The sequence below is a fragment of the Mchenga conophoros genome, linkage group LG11 (genome assembly GCF_057382185.1).
Source record: "Mchenga conophoros isolate Kocher_MC1m ecotype Shallow Benthic linkage group LG11, M_conophoros_male_GT1.1, whole genome shotgun sequence".
NCBI lineage: Eukaryota > Metazoa > Chordata > Actinopteri > Cichliformes > Cichlidae > Mchenga > Mchenga conophoros.
The window spans coordinates 37,436,771-37,455,820 of NC_140536.1; the positions used below are offsets into that span (position 1 = coordinate 37,436,771).

Sequence of the window (19,050 nt, forward strand, 5' to 3'; positions counted from 1 at the left end):
ATGTTTACACTTTTTCCGACTGTTATTACAGGTTTTAGTGCGACATAGAGGATGACATCATCTGATTCCCGAGCTTCTGCTTGAGCTTATGCAAAAAAAGATGCGAAACAAAAACTTGGTAACTTACCCGACACAAAGATGCCGACGCTCTGTTCAGCATCAAAACTCTCCATCTGATATAAATCTGATCGTTCCTCCTCCCACGCCTATCAGAAGGTCCTCGTGTAACGTCCATTTGATGCTCGCAGTCATTTAAAGTGAAGATGACTTATTCAAATGTTATTACAGATGCAAACAGGCTGAAGAGATAGTGCGAGATAAATGAGGTCAGGAGTGTCTTCTTCATGTGTCCCGTACCTCTTTATTAAAGTGCGTTTCAAACCAGCACATCTGCTGCATCATCTGTCAGTAACTATGGAAACGTTTGGAAACGGCGGCGGCGTCCTCTGAACTGAAAGCAGCTTTTTGGGTGTTTTTACACCCAAAATCTTTTTGCCTGAGAACTTCAGTGATATTTGAATATTATTATAATTATGATAATTCTGTCACAGGAGTGTTCAGGCTCGATTCCTCCTCTGAACCAATCAGTGATGAGCAGGACGAGGATGCAGCCTGGGACAATTTACATCTCAATCCTTATTTTAATGGAAACACAAAATGCTCGTACTTTGTCTCAAACCTTCATTTTGTCGTTAAATTTAAACTGGATCAAATGATTCAAACTCCAGTCACCCGTCTCCACGTTACAGTTAACTGAAAACTGCAGGAAGCGAATATATCGACCTGGGAAGTGTTTTGTTTTGTTAAATGCATGTAAGTACTAAAAAAGACAAAAATCTTAGGAACTCTGCACAACAGAGCTGTGGGCTCTAACAACAAGAATAGCAAAGGTCCACCCTTAAAGATGGATCATCGCGGTGCAGTGGTTAGTACTCGTACCTCACAGGAAGGAGGTTACTGGTTTGAATCTGCTGGTCAGTTCGTTCTGTGCCGAGTGTCCAGGGTTCACAAAAGGAGTTTGTCTGCATGAGTTTCTGGTAAGAGTCCAAAGAGATGCTTCTCAGGTTAACTGGTAATTTTAACTGGTCAAAACTTTGAATGTGAGCATTATAAACCTTGAACAAAAAGTAAGGAAATTTGTGTTTGCTTTGTTAATGCTGATTCGCCTTCAGAATTAATAAAGTTCTATGAGATGTGCCCGGATTTATCTCAGACTGTTCAGGAGCTCAGTGGTCCAGATGTGGGCAGAGATCCAGGACACCATCTTTTACGTGTCGGGAGTGAGAACGGGTTGAAATATTTTACTTTACAGAGGTTTTTTTTCTAATTTAACACTGCAGTGATGGCTCTCATACAAATTGATCAGCTCCTACTCAATGAGTAAGTTTTCTAAACTGAGTTAATTCTGCAGTTTCAAATTTGTTTCATAAGGAGTTTTTGTTGCATCCTGTTGTAGTTTAATCGCTGAACGTCATGGATCAGCAGTGTGAAAGGAAGGATGTGGACCCAAATGCAGGACTCGGGAGGCGGGACTTAAACTCAAAATTACAACTTAATCAATGGCCAAGAACACAAAAGGGAACTAATGAGAACCAACTCGCATGTCAGTGGTAACAAAAATAACAAGAACAGAAGCTCATAAAGCCATAAAAATGCACAAACACGAGATTTGAGAACACAGAGAACAAAACTAAAGAAGCCCCTCCTCATTCTCTCTGTTTTGGTCTTAAGGGAGCACAGACGCTTCCGGACCTCAGTGACCAGAGTTGCTGGGATGGGAGAGGTCCATCGTGACCTTCATGCTTTGGTCTTGCACGCTTGGTGTAGACGGACCGCAGGTTCCCGGGTCCACACCTGGTCCTAGAACACAGGTACAGCTGTTTCCTGTCATTCTGCTTCAGCGGTTTGTGGACATATAAGTACACTTCCTGTTTATTATCTAACACTGTAATGACGCAGCCTGGGGCGGGGTCTCCACTCCCGCGAGTACCAAGCGGACCCTCGCAGTGATGAGGATGCTGTGATGATGTCTCACTCTGTTCACATTTCTGGAAACCACAAATTTCAGACGGATTTTAAAGGAAAAGGCTCTTTTGTGTTTTTAGTTTACTTTAAATATGATGTAATAAATATATTTGAATCTTCACTACAGAAATTGACATTTTCTTTATATAGAATATGGACACATTTTGAATTGACTACATTTTAGTTTTGATCTTTTGTTTCTGTAGTCACATAATCAACAAGTACTGCCACACTTAAAAATCTGTATCATCCAAGTTACGTTATGGGGCATAATATCTAACTGAATTTATGAAATTAATATCTGTCTCTCTTCCACAGCATGTCTTTATCCCGTCTTCCTTCTCTCACCCCAACCAATCACAGCAGATGGCCCCGCCCCTCCCTGAGCCTGGTTCTGTCGGAGGTTTCTTCCTGTTAAAAGGGAGTTTTTCCTTCCCACTGTCGCCAAAGTTCTTGTTCAAAAGGGGTCATATGATGGTTGGGTTTTTCTCTGTATCTATTATTGTAGGGTCGACCTTACAATATAAAGCATCTTGAGGCGACTGTTACTGGGATTTGGCGCTTTATTAATAAAACTGAATTGAATTGAAAAACGTTGTATAAATCTCTCTGAGTAATCCAGGAGAGCAGAAAGGTGCTGTATGAGAATCATTTACCATTTATTGTTATCATTATTGTTATTATGCTCATCTGAGAGGTCTCATGTGGAAAGCAAAGCTCTGTAGGCTCGAGGTCACACAGTTCACATCTCAGATAAATAAACTATGTCTGACTAGACCTGAAAATGTTAATTCCTGCTAAGCTGAACTGTTATAATTCACATTACTGACACATGGGTTCTTCTTGTTTGCAGCAGGCTGACAGATGAGGTCAGGCTGGAGCTTCTGTGGACTGTGATGTTTGCAGACGACACTGTGATCTGCAGTGAGAGTAGGGAGAAGGTGGAGGAGAGCCTGGAGAGGTGGAGGTCTGCTCTTAGAGACAAGACAAATTAAAGTCAGTAGAAAGAAAACAGAATCCATCTGTGTGAATGAGATGGAGACCAGTGCGAAGGTCAGAACTTATTTCTATTAGTTTTATTGTTATTTTTAACGCCTCAGTTGACCACATATTATTTTGTTTTTTATTTGTTTTTGAGGAGAAGATTTGGCTTCTTTTTCGTTCCAGAGGTTTTTCTTTTAATTTTATAATTTATTTTCTTTGCTAGTCATTATTTTTTTATGAAAGAAGAAAATGTGGAAACCCTGTTCTGTCAGCAATAAATAAAAGACGGGAAGGTCTGCTTAGCTGACATCTCTGCAACACAGCACAGAATTCATTTAAGAAGTTTCTCCTTTTTTTTTCAAACAAGGATTTTACAAAAATAAAAGTAAAAAAATCACCAAACATATTGAGCATAAACCTTTACATTCACACACTGCATCAAAATTATGCAGCCAAACTTATTTGCAAGCAAAAACGTTTTATGAGATTTATAAGATCTGTACTTTTCCTTTTATTTATATATATTTTAAACATTTCTAATTCTTTAATATTTATATGTAAAAAGAAAAATAAAGATAATATGTAGTTTTAGAATGTACTTTTTGTCCTTGTCCTTTTAAAAAATAAAGATTCCACAACAATAAAAAATAAATGAGACACGTTGGCGCAGGAATCCTGCTTTGAGTGAGTCATCTTGTTTTTAGACAACCTTTGGCCAGCCTCATCGCGAGCTCCTCCGCGCAGACTCCCTGCATCCTAACGGGAGCATCACTGCGCACCGACACGGAGACCGACGCAGCGAGCGGACGACACCTCCGTCAGCCGATGTATGAAGGCTTCCTTTCCCGGATCAGCGGCTTGTTTTCGGTGATTCTCTTCTCATCCGTCGCTCCTCTATGGATGTGAAGTAAAAGCGGGCGGTAGTCAGTCGGTGTCTTCTCATCTCTGCGCTCTTTCTCCCCGCTCGGTCAGGACCGCATCCTGCCCCGATCCACAAAATGGCGGATATCAGCGAGCTGGGACCCGCCTACGGTGAGATCCAGGCCCTTTTGGTCTTCGTATCTTTTCCATCTCACCCACATCCACCGTGTTTAAATGGCCTCACTGCGTTAGGCTGTGGGGTGTACTGGGGTCAAATGCTGTGACATATTTAACGGATGCCTGCAGCAGGTGAATAAAGCGGCCGCACAGCCCATCACATCCAGTCTTTCCTTTCATGCTTCAGGGGTGGAGCGGGTCATCTTCCCGTGACTGGCACCACTGCCAGGCCGGTCAAATGAGCTCACACGGTGATTTTGTGACCGCAGCCATGTTTGAGTGGACGGTGTTGGGGAAAGATGACCGTCCTCTAAGTCATCATTTCACTGCCACGGAAAAAAGTGCGTGGGGTTTAAACGAGGCCTCGCGCGTGCCTCTGCATCATCGGTGACAAATTAAAAATAACAGCAGCCCGCGCGGGGGAGAAAAACAGGGCGTTCTCGCGGCGCTCCCACGCACGGTCTGCCTGGCTCTCGTGCGTGAGCGCGCGCCCGTCGGGGTGTGTATGGGTGACGTCATGTCTGTGCTCTCCGAGTGAAAAAACCTTTTAAATCAGTTTAATCGTCGCGTGGGAGCTGATCAGCGAAAGGAAAATAAAGTAAACGACGATTACGTCATCGATGAAGCGCCTTTTAATACAAATGAGCTGAAGATCCAGACTTACACCACATCTTATATATACTGGCTGATAAATGCAGTTAATCGATTGGCTGATTGTGGTGCGATCATAAAACTGGATGATGGTGTTTCTGTGGAAAATTATAATTGCTCCTAGTTTTCTGACATTTTTAGATAAAAATCTATATTGAAGGTTTCTGTTGTTTGCTGGTTTAAGACCCAGTAAAGAGCTCTGTCTGTGGTGAGCCTGAACATCCACCCAGAAGACACTCAGCCACTTTATTAGGCACAGCTTGCTAGCACTGGGTTGGGCTCCCTTTTACCTTCACAGCTGCTCTAAGTCGTCATCCCACACATTCAACATTTGGTCTATGATCACATGACATCATCACACAGCTGCTGCAGATTTGCCGGCAGTGTCCACGATGAGAATCTCCAGCTTCACCACATCCCAGAGGTGCTCGACTGGACTGAGATCTGAGCCCAGTGGAGTCACCATCATGTTAAAGAAACCAGTTTGAGGTGATCTGCAGTTTGTGACGTGGTCTGTTACGCTGCCGGAAGCAGCCATCGGCAGATGGGCCACTGTGGTAGTATTAAGGAGATGCACAAGGTCAGCTAACAGTGCTCAGTTAGCTTTGGGGTTTTAACGATCTTTTTCGTTAAGGAGCCCAAAGTGTGCAACCAAACCACACCTTTACCTCACCAGGCTGAACCACTGAGTCGGCTTCCTGTTCTTGACGGGAGCGGTGCCTGGTGGACTCTTCCACATTCAGCAAAGAGTCTTGACTGCATCCCTCAGTGCACTGAGTCGCTCCTGCGTGTTTGGCTGAGGACATATTTGCATATTTGCAATTCCAAGCAGTTGAATGGGTGTGCCTAATAAAGTGGCTCGTATAGTATGTGACAGGAAGTTCTGTCCTAAAGATCTGGTTTCACCGACAGAAGCTGCAAATAAGCAGAACGAGGGAGCTTTAAAATGACAGGTTAAGACTTCTGAATCAATCCACTGTATTATTCAGGAGCTCGTTGATCCACATACCGATCAGCTGAGGTTATGGATCAGCTCAGGACGGTGCTGATTGGAAAAGAGCTTTTGGTGTGAAGAAATGGTGGCTTCCAATGATTATGTGAACAAATCATTGAGCGTAAAGACAATCAATCACCTTCTGCATTCGTTTTAGCTGCAAAGCTACAAAGCTGTGCGCTTGAATGGTTTGTTCTGCTTCCCTGCAGAGCGAGAGTTCATGTTGAACCCCAGTTTAGTTGAGCTCCGATGACTCAGAGAACCTTTAGTCAGCAAATTTAATCCAGATTAATCAAACCAACAGGCGTCACTGGGCCCACTGAAGGGCTGTGCAGAGTGCAGAGTTAGCATCCATACATTCTGGACTTTACTGCATTTTTTCATAATGTCTGAATCCCACTGACGAGTTTGATATTAGACATTAAATTCTCTTCATTGTCAGTTTAAATTGGGGGGGGGGGGAGGGGGGTTCAGTAAAATTATTATATAGTTACACCTCCAACCTTAAAATAAAGATGTTGTTCCCCACAAACTAGAACGAGCTCGACGCACCTCACATATCAGACATAGAAGCTGTGTGCAGGGAGCCTGAGGACGGCTGTGCAGACAGCTGTCTGTAGCTGTCAGCAGGGGGTCTCAGCGCTGCACAGCTCAGGTGCCCGTTAGTTGTTAATTAACTGGAGCTCTCTTTCTCTTTCCCCGTGGCTCCCACTTCCTGCAGGTCACCTGAGGCGCCGCTCTGTGTCCATCTGGGCCAAAAAACTCCCACTGTGTTATTTATTATCTGTATTGTTCAAGTGTACAGACACATCTTTAATATTCAGTAAGTTCGTTGCATTTACTTAAGTGAATCGATATGTTAAATAATCACAATTAAACCTGAAAAATTGTGATTATGTTTCTTTCCACAATCAGACAAACGAATACGTCTCATGCAGCACGGACTTCCTGTCGTATCCTCCAGTCATTAAATATCTGGATGTGAGCAATTACAGTTATTGGACACTTTTTCCTGTAATCGAGTGTAATCAGTCAGAGACAAAGGTCAGAACAGACACAGGTTACAGATGAACTGGTTACTCCGTGAGAAATCACATTAAGTGATGATTTAAACTGCTGAGAATAAACCGAGCAGATCAGAGACTGTGAGCTTCTCCTCAGTGTGTGTGTGTGTGTGTGTGAGCAGGAGCGTGTATTCATATCTTTGTGGGGACCAAAAATTGGAAGTTTTAGGGGACCAACAGCCCTTATAGGGACCGAAAATCGTGGTCCCCACAAGTTTGAAGGCATTGTTGAGACTCAAAATGTGGTTTTAGTGTCAGGGTTGCAGAGGGGTTATGGTTAAGTTTAGGGTAAGTGGCTCAGGAAAGCATTATGTCAATTAGATGTCCCCACAAGATATGAATGCCCAACATGTGTGTGTGTGTGTGTCCCAGAGTTGCCAGGCAGCGAGCTCAGCTGCTTTCAGCTCTTTCCAAAACATGACATCATCTGATGGAGTCTGAATGAAAAGCGAGAACAAACAGGAAGGAGGATGTTCTGGACTTTGATTCTGCAGCTTTTACACTTTGAGCAGCGACTCTGTGTCCGTCACCTCAGCAGCAGAAACACGTCAGACCTGCATATGAGTCAAAACACTGACAGCAAAGAGGAAACAGGGAGGCTTCAAGTGTGTGACACAGTGTACCAGGCACAGACAGCGTGAAGCTGTAAATGCTGTAACCACAGCTAATCACACAGTTCACTTCATCAACACGAGCAGTTTATTGTTTTATTCATATTTTATTTAGCGTTGTTTCCTTTAATCTGACTGAAACACGCGCTGATGTGGTTCTGACGCAGCCGTTTCTGTCACCAGCAGCAGTGTCCCGCCTGCAGAAGAATCTGATTGGTTACTCATCACAATTTAAAGCCTATAGGAGCCAAACAAAGTAGGTCATTCATTCTGGAGCAGCTCTGCTGAGCTGTGATGGAGACACAATAGCAGATGTTGGTGAAGTTGCAGTAAATAGATTTTACTAATGAAGCTTCTTAGATTTGATGGAGTTCTTCACCTCAGTTCTGCTCTTGCTCTTGTGTGTTTTTTCACCTCTCTTTGGCTTTTGTTCTGCGGTTGTGTGTTTATTTCATTCAGCGAGGTTGCTTTTCATGTTTTGGCTGCTGTGGAAATGCCAAGGGCAGCCTCGCGCTACGGGGCTGCTTCAGGCTGTGTGGCAGTGTTTAGGAGTCTGGAGCCTTCCAATGAGAGGTGGATACACTCTGCTAACGTTGCATCCTCCACCTGGGGTGGAGAGATTCTGGGACATGAGGACTTTCAGAGAACAGTGTGTAAAGTGGCAGAAACACGAGCTCCCTGCAGCTTTCCAAGAATCCCAGTGACTCAGTGGATCAATTGAAAAGGTTTTTCTCGCACTAGTTTTCTGGGATGGACATTTACTAACTGCGTCCTCTCTCTCTGGATGCTTTGCGTCCGGCCTGATCACCGACATATTGAAGCTACAGCTCGCTACGTTTTGCTTTAGCTGCTGGGTAGCACACTGAATTCTACCTCAGCATTCAGTGAATACCAAGTCAGTACATCAGTGCAGTTTCTCTGGGAAAGCTACTGTGTGTGTGTGTGTGTGTGTGTGTGTGTGTGTGTGTGTGTGTGTGTGTGTGTGTGTGTGTGTGTGTGCGCGTAGCATCAGTGTGCCCTTGTGTGACTCACAACAATACTCTTTTATACCCAGCAAACAAAGAGCTCCACAAACCCCGCCTCTCTGCTCTTCCTCCGCCCAGTGCTCAGATGTTTCTAATGAGATCCTCGGAGAGTCGATGTGGTGACTTCACTCTGTGTTACTGTTTTTAAATATGCTGTCACCGACTGCGCTGCCCTAGCTGCTGTAGGATGCTACAGTCTGCGCTCTCTGGTGGTCCCAGTGCTCGAATATCTCCACCTCTTAGATTTGGATTATATGGAAGGGAAACACTGACGGTCTCTGTGAGGACTGCAGCGATTCACCAAATAACTAACTAGCTAACTACAGAAGTTAAAATAAAAGTGTGCGTCTGCAGACCAACTGTTAACGTAGCTTGACTTAGCTTCAAATCGGGCAGCTGAAGTCAGACGGCAGCTTTCTTACTTCCTGTCAGTGAACCTGAAGCGAGCAGGGGAGAGTCTAAAGGAGGGCACGGGGGGCACTACGCTGCAGATTATCATTTCTATAAAATCTAAGTAAATAAAGTAAAAACACAAATGGGTCAGTGCAACACTGAAGTATTATTAACATTAATTATTAACATCCACACCGTCTCAACATGTGTTTTACACACTGTTGCAGTCATCACATGCTCCTTTAAATCTCACACACACAAGGACTCACACATGAAGACAGTAAAGCTACATCATAGGGCTGGGCGATATATCGAGTTTTTTAAAAATATCGATATATTTTCATACGAGATATAAGATGTGACAATATCCTTTATATCGATATAGTCTATGTTACGTTATAATTATACTTGTGGAGCCGCAGGTTTGCCTCTCTTTCGTCCACTTTTGTCTCTACACAACGTTACTCGGCCTCGCCTCTCCTTCACTGAACACAACTCCGCCTCCCCCATAGCTTCACCTGCAGGCAATGACAAGATGAAAGCGGAAAATCTCGGTTAGCGAGTTACTGTGCGTGGGGCTGGACGGCGTCAACGTGTTAGCGAGCTAACCGCGCTAACGAGCTAACCGCGCTAACGACATGCAGCCAGGAGGGGCTGCACGGCCTAAAATCCTTTCATTTTCTCAAAAATCGACAGTGCGCCTTATGTATGAATTCTGGTTGTGCTTACTGACCGCGAACCGATTTTATGTGGTACACAGCGCTCAGCAATCTGTCAAATGTTTTAATATGACTTTGCTAAGCTACGGAGCTGCACGGCTTGATGGATTGTCGGAGGATTACGGCTACCGGGGAGGAGCCTCGCGGAGTGATACGTACTGTGCTTCAACGTAATATTACCGTACTGTGTGTGTATAAGGACCACAAATGGCACCTGTTCAGAGACGTGGTGCAGCTGTGAAATCTGTCTCTTTGTTATTATGCTCAGCGTCTGTTAGTTTACATTTTGACTGCACAATTGTGAGCTTTTTGTTACGCACAAAAACAACATTGTTTTCTTTTATTTATGGACCATGATTATTTAATAAATGCTGATAATTTATTTTTGAGTAATTTCTTCATGTACATCTACGCTGTATGTAAATAAAAGTGCCCGTGTGACATCTGGGACACAGTGTGACTAAGAACTCTCTTTTTGTTCTTAACTTATGGCTTTAAAAAAAAATCGAGATATATATCTTATATCGCCATCCAGCTAAAAAATATCGAGATATGAATTTTGGGTCATATCGCCCAGCCCTACTACATCATACACGAGGCAGTGATACGCCTCCCAAAATACAGAGTAAAGACTATTTTCTGTCTCATTTTATATTTAATTACTGTTTTTATTATTTAATTATTTTTGCACTTGAGAAAATAAACATAAACACACTACAAGCGTTACGCTGGCACGTTATGTAAACCACTCAAAGTACTGCGATTTCTAAAATGGAAAAAATTAACAGTTTATTTAAGATTTGTTTTGAATATTTACTGTTGCTGATTAATAAGACGACTACTTCGTATCCGATTACTCGATATTCAAAAGTCCTCTTGGCTCCGCCCACAAACAGATGTTAATTGGGCAAAGCGTTCGGTTATATTTGGTTACTCGGTTTAGTGTTTTTAATTATTTGTCCTCCTGATAACTGCAGTTTGTTCTCCCAGTGAGGGATTATTCTGAAAGTCCTGGACCCTGCTGTGCGGTGGATGGCAGACTTCAGGGTTACAAATGGCGTCACACTGGGATAAACTGCGTGTTTGTGTGTTGACTGAACAGCAGCCTGTTGTGTCTGACTCACTCCACTGTCGCTCTCTCTCTCGCAGCCATGTCTCCGGTGCTGGCGGGCTTCCTGGGGGCTGGTGTTTTGGTTTTGGTCGTGGTGGTTCTGGTGCTGCTCTGGTCCTTCTGTCAGCGCCGTTACCTCCGAATCTCTGGGCGCTACAAGCTGCACGGGGACCGTTACTATGACTCGGAGGATCCGCCCTACAAGTTTATCCACATGCTAAAGGGGATCAGCATTTACCCAGAATCCCTCAGCAGCAGCAAAAGGATCGTGCGCGGCATCCGGCGTGCCGACCGTTCCGACCGTGACGGAGAGCGAGGCTGCACCACAGCGGGCACCGCCGGGAGGGGGATGGTGCTTGTGGACGCTGAGAACAACATCCTGGATGTCCCCGGTCAGCTGCAGATGAGTCACCTGGTCCCTCCTGCCGGCGCAGACGCCGCCCACGGCCAGGGTCGGCTGGAGCGGGCTTTACCGGTCCGTGCTGACTACTGCTGCCTGGACAGCAGCTCAGCCAGCAGCAGCCAGACCAGCAGTAAGACGGCGTCCCCCTTTACCCCCGCCTCCTCAGAGCCCGAGCCTGAGCCCAGCCTGGGCTCCATCAGCCTCACCGTCGACTACAACTTCCCCAAGAAGGCTCTGGTAGTGACCATCGTCGGCGCCCGGGGCCTCCCCGCCATGGACGAGCAGGCGGGTAGTTCAGACCCCTACGTGAAGATGACCATCCTCCCCGAGAAGAAGCACCGCGTCAAGACCCGCGTCCTGAGGAAGACCCTGGACCCACTGTTTGATGAGACCTTCACTTTCTACGGCGTGGCCTACAGCTCGCTGCCTGAGCTCACCCTGCACTTCCTGGTCCTCAGCTTTGACCGCTTTGCCCGCGATGATGTCATCGGGGAGGCAGTGGTGCCGCTGAAGGGCGTGGACCCGAGCACGGGCCGAGTCCACCTGAGCCAGCAGATCACCAAGAGGAACATGCAGGTGAGCGAGGCTTTGCTGCAGCTGTAATAAAACTAATGGTAGTTGTATTTGAAACAGTCGTGGAACAGACTTCTAGTCTGATCCCAGATTAGGGCTGCCACGATTAGTCGACTAGTCACGATTACGTCGACTATCAAAATCGTCGATGACTGATTTAATAGTCGACGCGTCGTTTGAAGCTTTGTAAGATCACAAAAGACGCAGGAATAAGTAGTAGGATTTAAGAGTGTAATAACGGACTGAAACAGAAGATGGCAGCACTGCATGTACAAGGATGCCAGCTGCCGTTAAACTCCGATGAAGAAGAAGCAGCTGTGTCCCAGAATTCATAGCGCAGCCCAGCTCAGTTTCCAACAATGGCGGCAGCTAGTTAGTTTGAATATTACTCTTATTATTCTTTCTGGGTCACAAAATAAACGTTTAACATATTTTCAGGCGAGAATGTAGCTGTGTAAACCTCAAATATCTGCTCAGTTTATCAAGACACCACATATTTTCAAAAGCGCTCCGACGTTTTCGGAGGCGTCTGTTACCCACTAGCTCGATAGCTAGCCGGGGGCCATGAGAGCACCGGACTCCCGGCAGATCGTTTTCAAACCCACCGCCCTACTCAGGTTAAACATGATATATGAGTCACTTAGATAACTTAAAAATGTTATTGTTTGGCTTTTTTCAGTATTTTATTTGTTCCTGAGTAAATCGGCTGAGTTTATTAAACTCCACCGAAACAATCTGCACATTTAATTAGAATGTAATAAACTATCATCTTGTCTTTATTTTTAGTTAGCACAGACCTTAAACACTTAAAGCTGTAAGCTAATGATAGTTATATAAGAGCAGATGCTGCTGGTGCAATAAGCTGTAGTTTTACGTCCAGTGGATGATGATCTGATTAGTCGACTAATCGCAAAAATAATCGGTGACTAGTCGACTATCAAAATAATCGTTTGTGGCAGCCCTATCCCAGATCAGCACTGAAACAGTGCCCTCATATAAATATGTTTCTGATGTAATCTCCAAAAGTTGAGTCTGTTCATCTGGATGTTTTCAGAGAAACGTTTCGTCACTCATCCAGGTGACGTCTTCAGTCTCAGTCAGCTGAGACTGAAGACGTCACCTGGATGAGTGACGAAACGTTTCTCCCACTGAAAACGCTACGTGTGTGTGAATGTGTGTGTGAATGTGTGTGTGAATGTGTGTGTGACTGGATGTGTAGAGCGCTTTGGGGTCCTTAGGCACTAGTAAAGCACTATACAAATACAGGCCATTTACTTTCCTGGATGATGGAGATGCATCAAGACGTTTCTGATGTACTGTATTTGTATACAGCTGAAGTCACAGTTAGTGACTCTCATATGCAGCAGGAAGCAGCAACATAATAGTGACGTGATGTCCAGCCCATTTTTCTTAACCAATAAAGTTCTCAGTTTCTAATAAATATAAAATCATGTTCACAGTTGGGTCTGTTTTTGGTTGTTTCCATCCTAAATGACAGCGTTAGAAGTCACATGAGGCTAAAGCTTCCTGTTAGTGTTTGCACTCATGATTGACAGCAGTGGTCCTGGCACTTTACATACGTGACTAACTGACCCTGTTGTCTGCTCTCTGCGTTACCATGGCAGCCAGCTGCTCAGTCTGTGTCAGTGACAGCCTCGCTGTTGTTCCGTCTCTTATCAGTTTAATGTTGGATCGTCAAACATGCGAGCAGTGGACGAGAGAAAACACCGTAAACAAGAAACAGTCACCCGGATACAACGCTAACTTTGTTCCCTCTGTTGTGTGTTTTAGTGCGAGAGTCGTGGAGAGCTGCTGGCGTCTCTGTCCTACCAGCCGGTGTCTCATCGCCTCAGCGTGGTCGTCCTGAAGGCTCGACACCTCCCCAAGATGGACATCACCGGCCTGTCAGCCAGTGAGTAGAAAGCAGGACAGAGAGCAGGAAGACGCTCAGCGTTCAGTCTGACTTGCTTAGAAGATATTTTTCTGTTTTTTGAGGCACAGTCAATGTTGTGGTTGGAACATGCAGCATGGAGCGAGTCGGCCTAAAGCACCTGAATTGATTGATTTATTCATAAACTATCCACGCATATCCAAACACCCCCTGATAAACAACATGCTATAGAGCTGCTGTGCAATTGTTGTTTGTTCTTATATTGATGTAAGAGGATATTTGTCAAACATCGAAGCTTGATCTTAGACCGTTCTCCTTCTGTCCTCAGACCCCTATGTGAAGGTGAACGTCTTCTATGGCCGTAAGCGCATCGCCAAGAAGAAGACCCACGTGAAGAAGTGCACGCTAAACCCGGTCTTCAATGAGTCCTTCATCTACGACATCCCGCCCGAGCTTCTGCCCGAGATCTCTGTGGAGTTCCTGGTGGTCGACTTCGACCGGACCACCAAGAACGAGGTCCTGGGTCGCCTCCTGCTCGGCCTCCACAGCCCCTCCCCCTCTGGAGCCTCCCACTGGAGGGACGTGTGCGAAAACCCCCGCCGGCAGATCTCCAAATGGCACAACCTGAGCGAGTACTGAGGGAGGAGCACCGCCCAAAACCAGCCGACACCACCCACTGGCTGGGACTCCACCAGTGAAGCCACTGGGAAATAAAGACTCAGTGTACAGCACATACACACACACAGACACACACATACATAAAACAACACAGTCACACTGTTGTGATCATAGGTAAACTCTCTCCCTCTATTATCTCTCTACCACAACTACATCTGCAAGTATAAGAAGAATCCTGCAGCTCTTTACAGCCAGTAAACAAACCATGACGTCCATCTCTAAGACTGTTCTCGTGTCTCCTCTGGCTGTCGATGTGTGTCGACGGGGGAAGGAATGCTCAAATATGATTAAAAGAAATGTGAGAAAAAAGAAAAAGTTCCCCCTCTTGCTGTTGTTGCCATGCAGTTCATTGCATGTCCGTCTGAAAAGAAAAAAAAATCACTCCAAATGAAGAGTTGAGATCTGTGACATCACCACGGCAGGAAGAAATTTCAGCTCTGATAGAAAATATGATGAAAATACTGCATATAAACTGAAACGCTGAATATATCCAAGTAACGATTGCTCCTCTGGAGGACCAAACACTGCTGCAAAGAGTCGCTGCGACGCTCAGTCAACGTTCCATTTGCAGGATAGTTGCTGTTGTCAGACAGCAGCGTGCTTCTGCCTGCAGATCATTTTCACCCACCGCTCCTGCAGCAGATCGTACGACCGCACCCGACCCCGGAGGAAGTGCACTCGGCCTCGTTTCAACGGGGATTCAGGACCGTCAGAACCTCCTGACTGACCCTAGATCGTGTGAAATCAGCTCCTGCTCTTGAAGACTGAAAGATTATGTAAAATACTTGTTTGTAACATGAATGCATTACTCTAATTTAGGTTGCGAGTGACGCAGAGGGCGGCTGTGGTGCCTGATGATGTTTCAGCTGTTCTATCTTCAGAACTAAAACTAAAAGAGAAGCTAGTTTACCACAGGAGTGCTGTAGTTGCGATGAGGATAACACTCGCTTTAAATGATGGGAGGTAAATAAGAACTTCAGGGCTTAAAACTGAAACCAATGTGGAAGTGCTAAAACCTGCAGCTCCTCTAAACACTGTTCAGGCAGCTGGGTGACAATTCAGAAAAGAAAACAACCAAAATAAAGTCTGAAAACCTGAAAGGACATTAAAAAGCAATGAAATCTGCAGCATACAGCAGTTAATGACTAGAATTCAGCTGACCGTCGAAAGTACAAAAGTCTTTATAGTTCGACTACCTCTTTGATGCTAAAAGTAGCGTAACCAGAAACATCAGATGTAGCTTTTGTTGCTTACGACTCTTGCTGGAAAACGCTGAATATCCTGAAATGCAACAGTCCACATTCTACAGAAAAGCACTTTACTGTCATGTGACAAAAGTCCACCAAGTAATGTGTGTAAGGGCTGTTCAGTACACGCATTCAGAACTAATTAAGGCTTGTTTATAAAAGACTAATTCAGCGTTTTGACACAGTCACTGTTGATTTATCGAGGTCTTTAAAAGCTCTGATGGCAGGCGTCCACTCCAAAGGTCAGACTTCCATCTTGGACATAAAAGTTGGATGTAGGTACCGTGACATCAGCTTTTGGTCCCTGTGAAATCGAGGGAACTGAACACTCCTGCTTTTTAACTCTCATAAAAAATGACATCATGCTGCGTTCATAAAGACCTAAACTGTCAGGTGAAATGATAAATTCATCATGAAGGTGATAACAAGTAGGATTTCATTTCCTCAGTTCTTTCAGACTTCGGGCTTCTTATTCCAGCCCTCGCTGCCCCCTGCTGGTCATTAGAGGGAACTGCTTCCACATTGGGTTCACTTTTCAGACTCTGAACTTATGTTCATCTTCTGTATCCAGTCTTTATTTCTGCTGATTAGGCTCCACCTTCTCGTCTAAATATGGTCAACCTGGCACTAAACGCCGATGCTAAGGATGGGATGTGAAACATGCTCGGCGACCACGGCAGCGCTCCTCTGCTTCACTGCGCTGGTCTCATTTTGTACATTTCCCTCTCCTCCATCACACTGAGACTCTGATTTGCACTGCTTTGTAAAGCGTATCTCTCCCCCTGTGAATGTTCCCCTGCAGCCAGCTGGTGGCGCTGTTTTATATTACTTTGTTCCTACAAGCCCAGTGAATGTGTCTGAGGTGACGTTGGACTTTGGCTTCATGTTTTCTTACTGACGAGTTTGTTTGAGTGATGACACACTGTGAGTTTAGTCTCGAAAGCACATTTTAACCCCAGTTTAACTTTAACCTTGAATCTGCTCAACAGCTTGCTTACTAGTGCAGAGAGTAATAAAGTTTGTGTAAGTTTCACTTTGAATCATAGAGAGGTGAAGAAAACGCCACCTGAAGCCGGATCTCCATCGACGCCCTCGGATTCAAACTGTGACCTGCTGGCGGACGGACAGACAGACTGAGTGTACATTTGTACAGATGTGAAGATGTTTGCTGGTTTCCTTCCTGTCCGATGTTCTCAGAGCTTTAGTGTGTTTGAGCGCCCCCTGCTGTAGACCTGGATGCTAACCTCTGTGTTGGGTTTGTTAACACTCATTGGACGTACAAATAAAAACAAGTTATCCATGACGGCCGCGCCTGAACGCTCATTTCACTTTATTTACACTTGATCGTTTATTTTATGGGTCCAAGGTGGCGTGATATTAAGAATATTGTATATTGTCAACACAAACAATGGCAGATTTAATTGGCTCTATAAGGCATTATCACGCAGAGGTGGGACCAAGTCATTGTTTTGCAAGTCTCAAGTCAAGTCTCAAGTAATGTCAGGCCAGTCAGAGTCGAGTCTCAAGTCACTGGTGTAAAAGTCCGAGTCAAGTCACAAGTCTGACATTTTGAATTTCGAGTCCTTTCGAGTCTTTAAAAAAAAAAAAAAGAAAAAAGTATGTTGCAGTTATGCTAAATGTAAATATTAGACCATGTGATTTTTAAATCTGTGTTTTTCTCAACACATGACAAAATAGTGAACTTAGAAAATATACACAAATTGTGAAATTGCACCTCTTTAAAATGCAGCTCAATTAAACTTAGCTCCAAGAATAATTTTCACCGACAGTTCTGAGATAAGCTGCATGTTATTCTTGGATGCGGTTGTAGGACCGGCTTTAAAATCGCATGACAAAAATATACACATTTAAAAAAACTGCATCACCAACGTAGCCTGGACAACATTTGCTAGTTAGATGAAGTCAGCTATCTCATCGTAGCAAGAGAGAAGCACCGCCTACGTTCTTTATGCAACTTCTTGAAAGTTGGAAGCTGCTCCATCTGTCTGTGATTCTCTTCTTGCATGTTTTGCATATTGCATTTCGGTTTTTTGTTGACTACTTCATAGTTTATGTACCTGAAAAAAATATCTCCTTGCAGCATTTTTGAGCGTTTTTTTTTTCTTTTTAAAAAAAATCTGGTTAATTTGATTGGCTGTGCTACAGCTCACGCACACATACGTACGGAGTGTGGTTTGAATAAATGAATCAATTGAATTAATGGTGCACACTTTCTATATAATATAATATGCGTGTTAAATTTTATATTTGGGGTGAAATATCAAGTCCCAGGTCATTGGTGTAAAAGTCCAAGTCAAGTCACAAGTCTTAGAACATTTTTTCAAGTCAAGTCTAAAGTCATAAAATTAACGACTCGAGTCTGACTGGAGTCCAAGTCATGTGACTCGAGTCCACACCTCTGTTATCACGTCAACCTGCAGATCATTCTAGCATATCTAAATCTTTACGTGGTACTTTCTATATGCTGGCAGTACACACCTCACTTGTAAGGGTCATAGTTTCTACGTTACAGGGTTTTTTGTCAGTCTTTGACGTGTCGACCTCATTGGATGGAAGCCAGATTTAATTGGATTGTCACAATGACATCACTCTATGCCTCTAATAAGTTTAAATACGTTTTTTCACTGTGAATGACGCAGTTTTGATATTAGTAGTGTGTAAGCCATTTTAACCATTAACTTTATTTGAAGGAGTTTTATTAAAGTGAGGAGCTGTATCAGTAAGTGTGCACCGGACGTTTTAATAAGAGAAAAATGCAGCATGTCACCAGATTTTCACATCATTTAAAGATTGAGAAGATGTCTTTCTTAGAAATCACCAGAGCCAGTGTCATCTGACCTTTGATGATCCCTGTCACATGAACGTTTCTCAGAAACTCTGACACTGGTTCCTTCATCCCGCCTCTCTCTGAGCATACTCTGACTGCATTTACCCAAGAAGACACTGACGTGGTCCACGGAGAGCGAAACGCCTGTAATGACACAGATATAAACGATTAACCTGCTAACAAAAAAAAAAAGTGAAAACCTTTTACATAATATTCTTTCAGTGGTTTTGTAGAGTCTCCGGCAGGCTGCTGCTGATGTTTGCTGATCGTGTTGAAGCATGACCTCATTACTTTCACATTTTACATTAACAGTGAGCCAGTGTTTTCTTGTTTTTATGTTTTCAGACTTGTATCTTATTTGAAGTTCCTGAATTGAGTCATGCAGCTACAACAATTTGTAGGGTAGATTACAAAATGTCACTGCTATGTATCAAGTGACAGAAATATCGGTTGTGTCACGTACGCCTCACAGTTACAGGAACACGGTCACGATCGATGCGTGAACACCAAATGATAGGTTTGTAGCTTGAACCCATCCGCTGGAACGTTGAAGACAATATAATTACACTGCAAAGCAAGACACAAGTAGGCAAGCTTCTTCATGTTTCTCGTGCACGGGAGAGAACCGGACAGGCACCGTTCCTTCGCTTGATCCCAGTTGCTCTCGTCCGTTCTCCCGTACCACTGTTCTTTTATTGAGGTTACATGAATATGCATAAGTTCATTAACATATGACGTCTACATACACACAAAGAGTACCGTGTGTGTGTGTGTGTGTGTGTGTGTGTGTGTGTG

The 19,050-nt window shown here is 44.2% G+C and overlaps 1 protein-coding gene across 1 annotated transcript; it reads left to right on the top strand.

The window, feature by feature from the left end:
• Positions 1-3,756: 3,756 nt before the first annotated feature.
• syt11b (synaptotagmin XIb) lies at positions 3,757-16,710 on the top strand. The gene is made up of 4 exons (XM_085292802.1): positions 3,757-4,041; positions 10,654-11,594; positions 13,383-13,503; positions 13,811-16,710. The coding sequence occupies exons 1-4, from the start codon at positions 4,008-4,010 to the stop codon at positions 14,119-14,121; spliced, it is 1,407 nt and encodes a 468-aa protein (XP_085148928.1). The 5' UTR covers positions 3,757-4,007; the 3' UTR covers positions 14,122-16,710.
• The last annotated feature ends 2,340 nt before the right edge of the window (positions 16,711-19,050 follow it).

Bases quoted from the DNA above. Each gene is read 5' to 3' on its own strand.
- syt11b (XM_085292802.1), top strand. From the start codon at position 4,008: ATGGCGGATATCAGCGAGCTGGGACCCGCCTACG. The intron at 11,595-13,382 runs GTGAGCGAGGCT...TGTGTGTTTTAG, and splicing joins TCACCAAGAGGAACATGCAG to TGCGAGAGTCGTGGAGAGCT. The intron at 13,504-13,810 runs GTGAGTAGAAAG...TTCTGTCCTCAG, and splicing joins CATCACCGGCCTGTCAGCCA to ACCCCTATGTGAAGGTGAAC.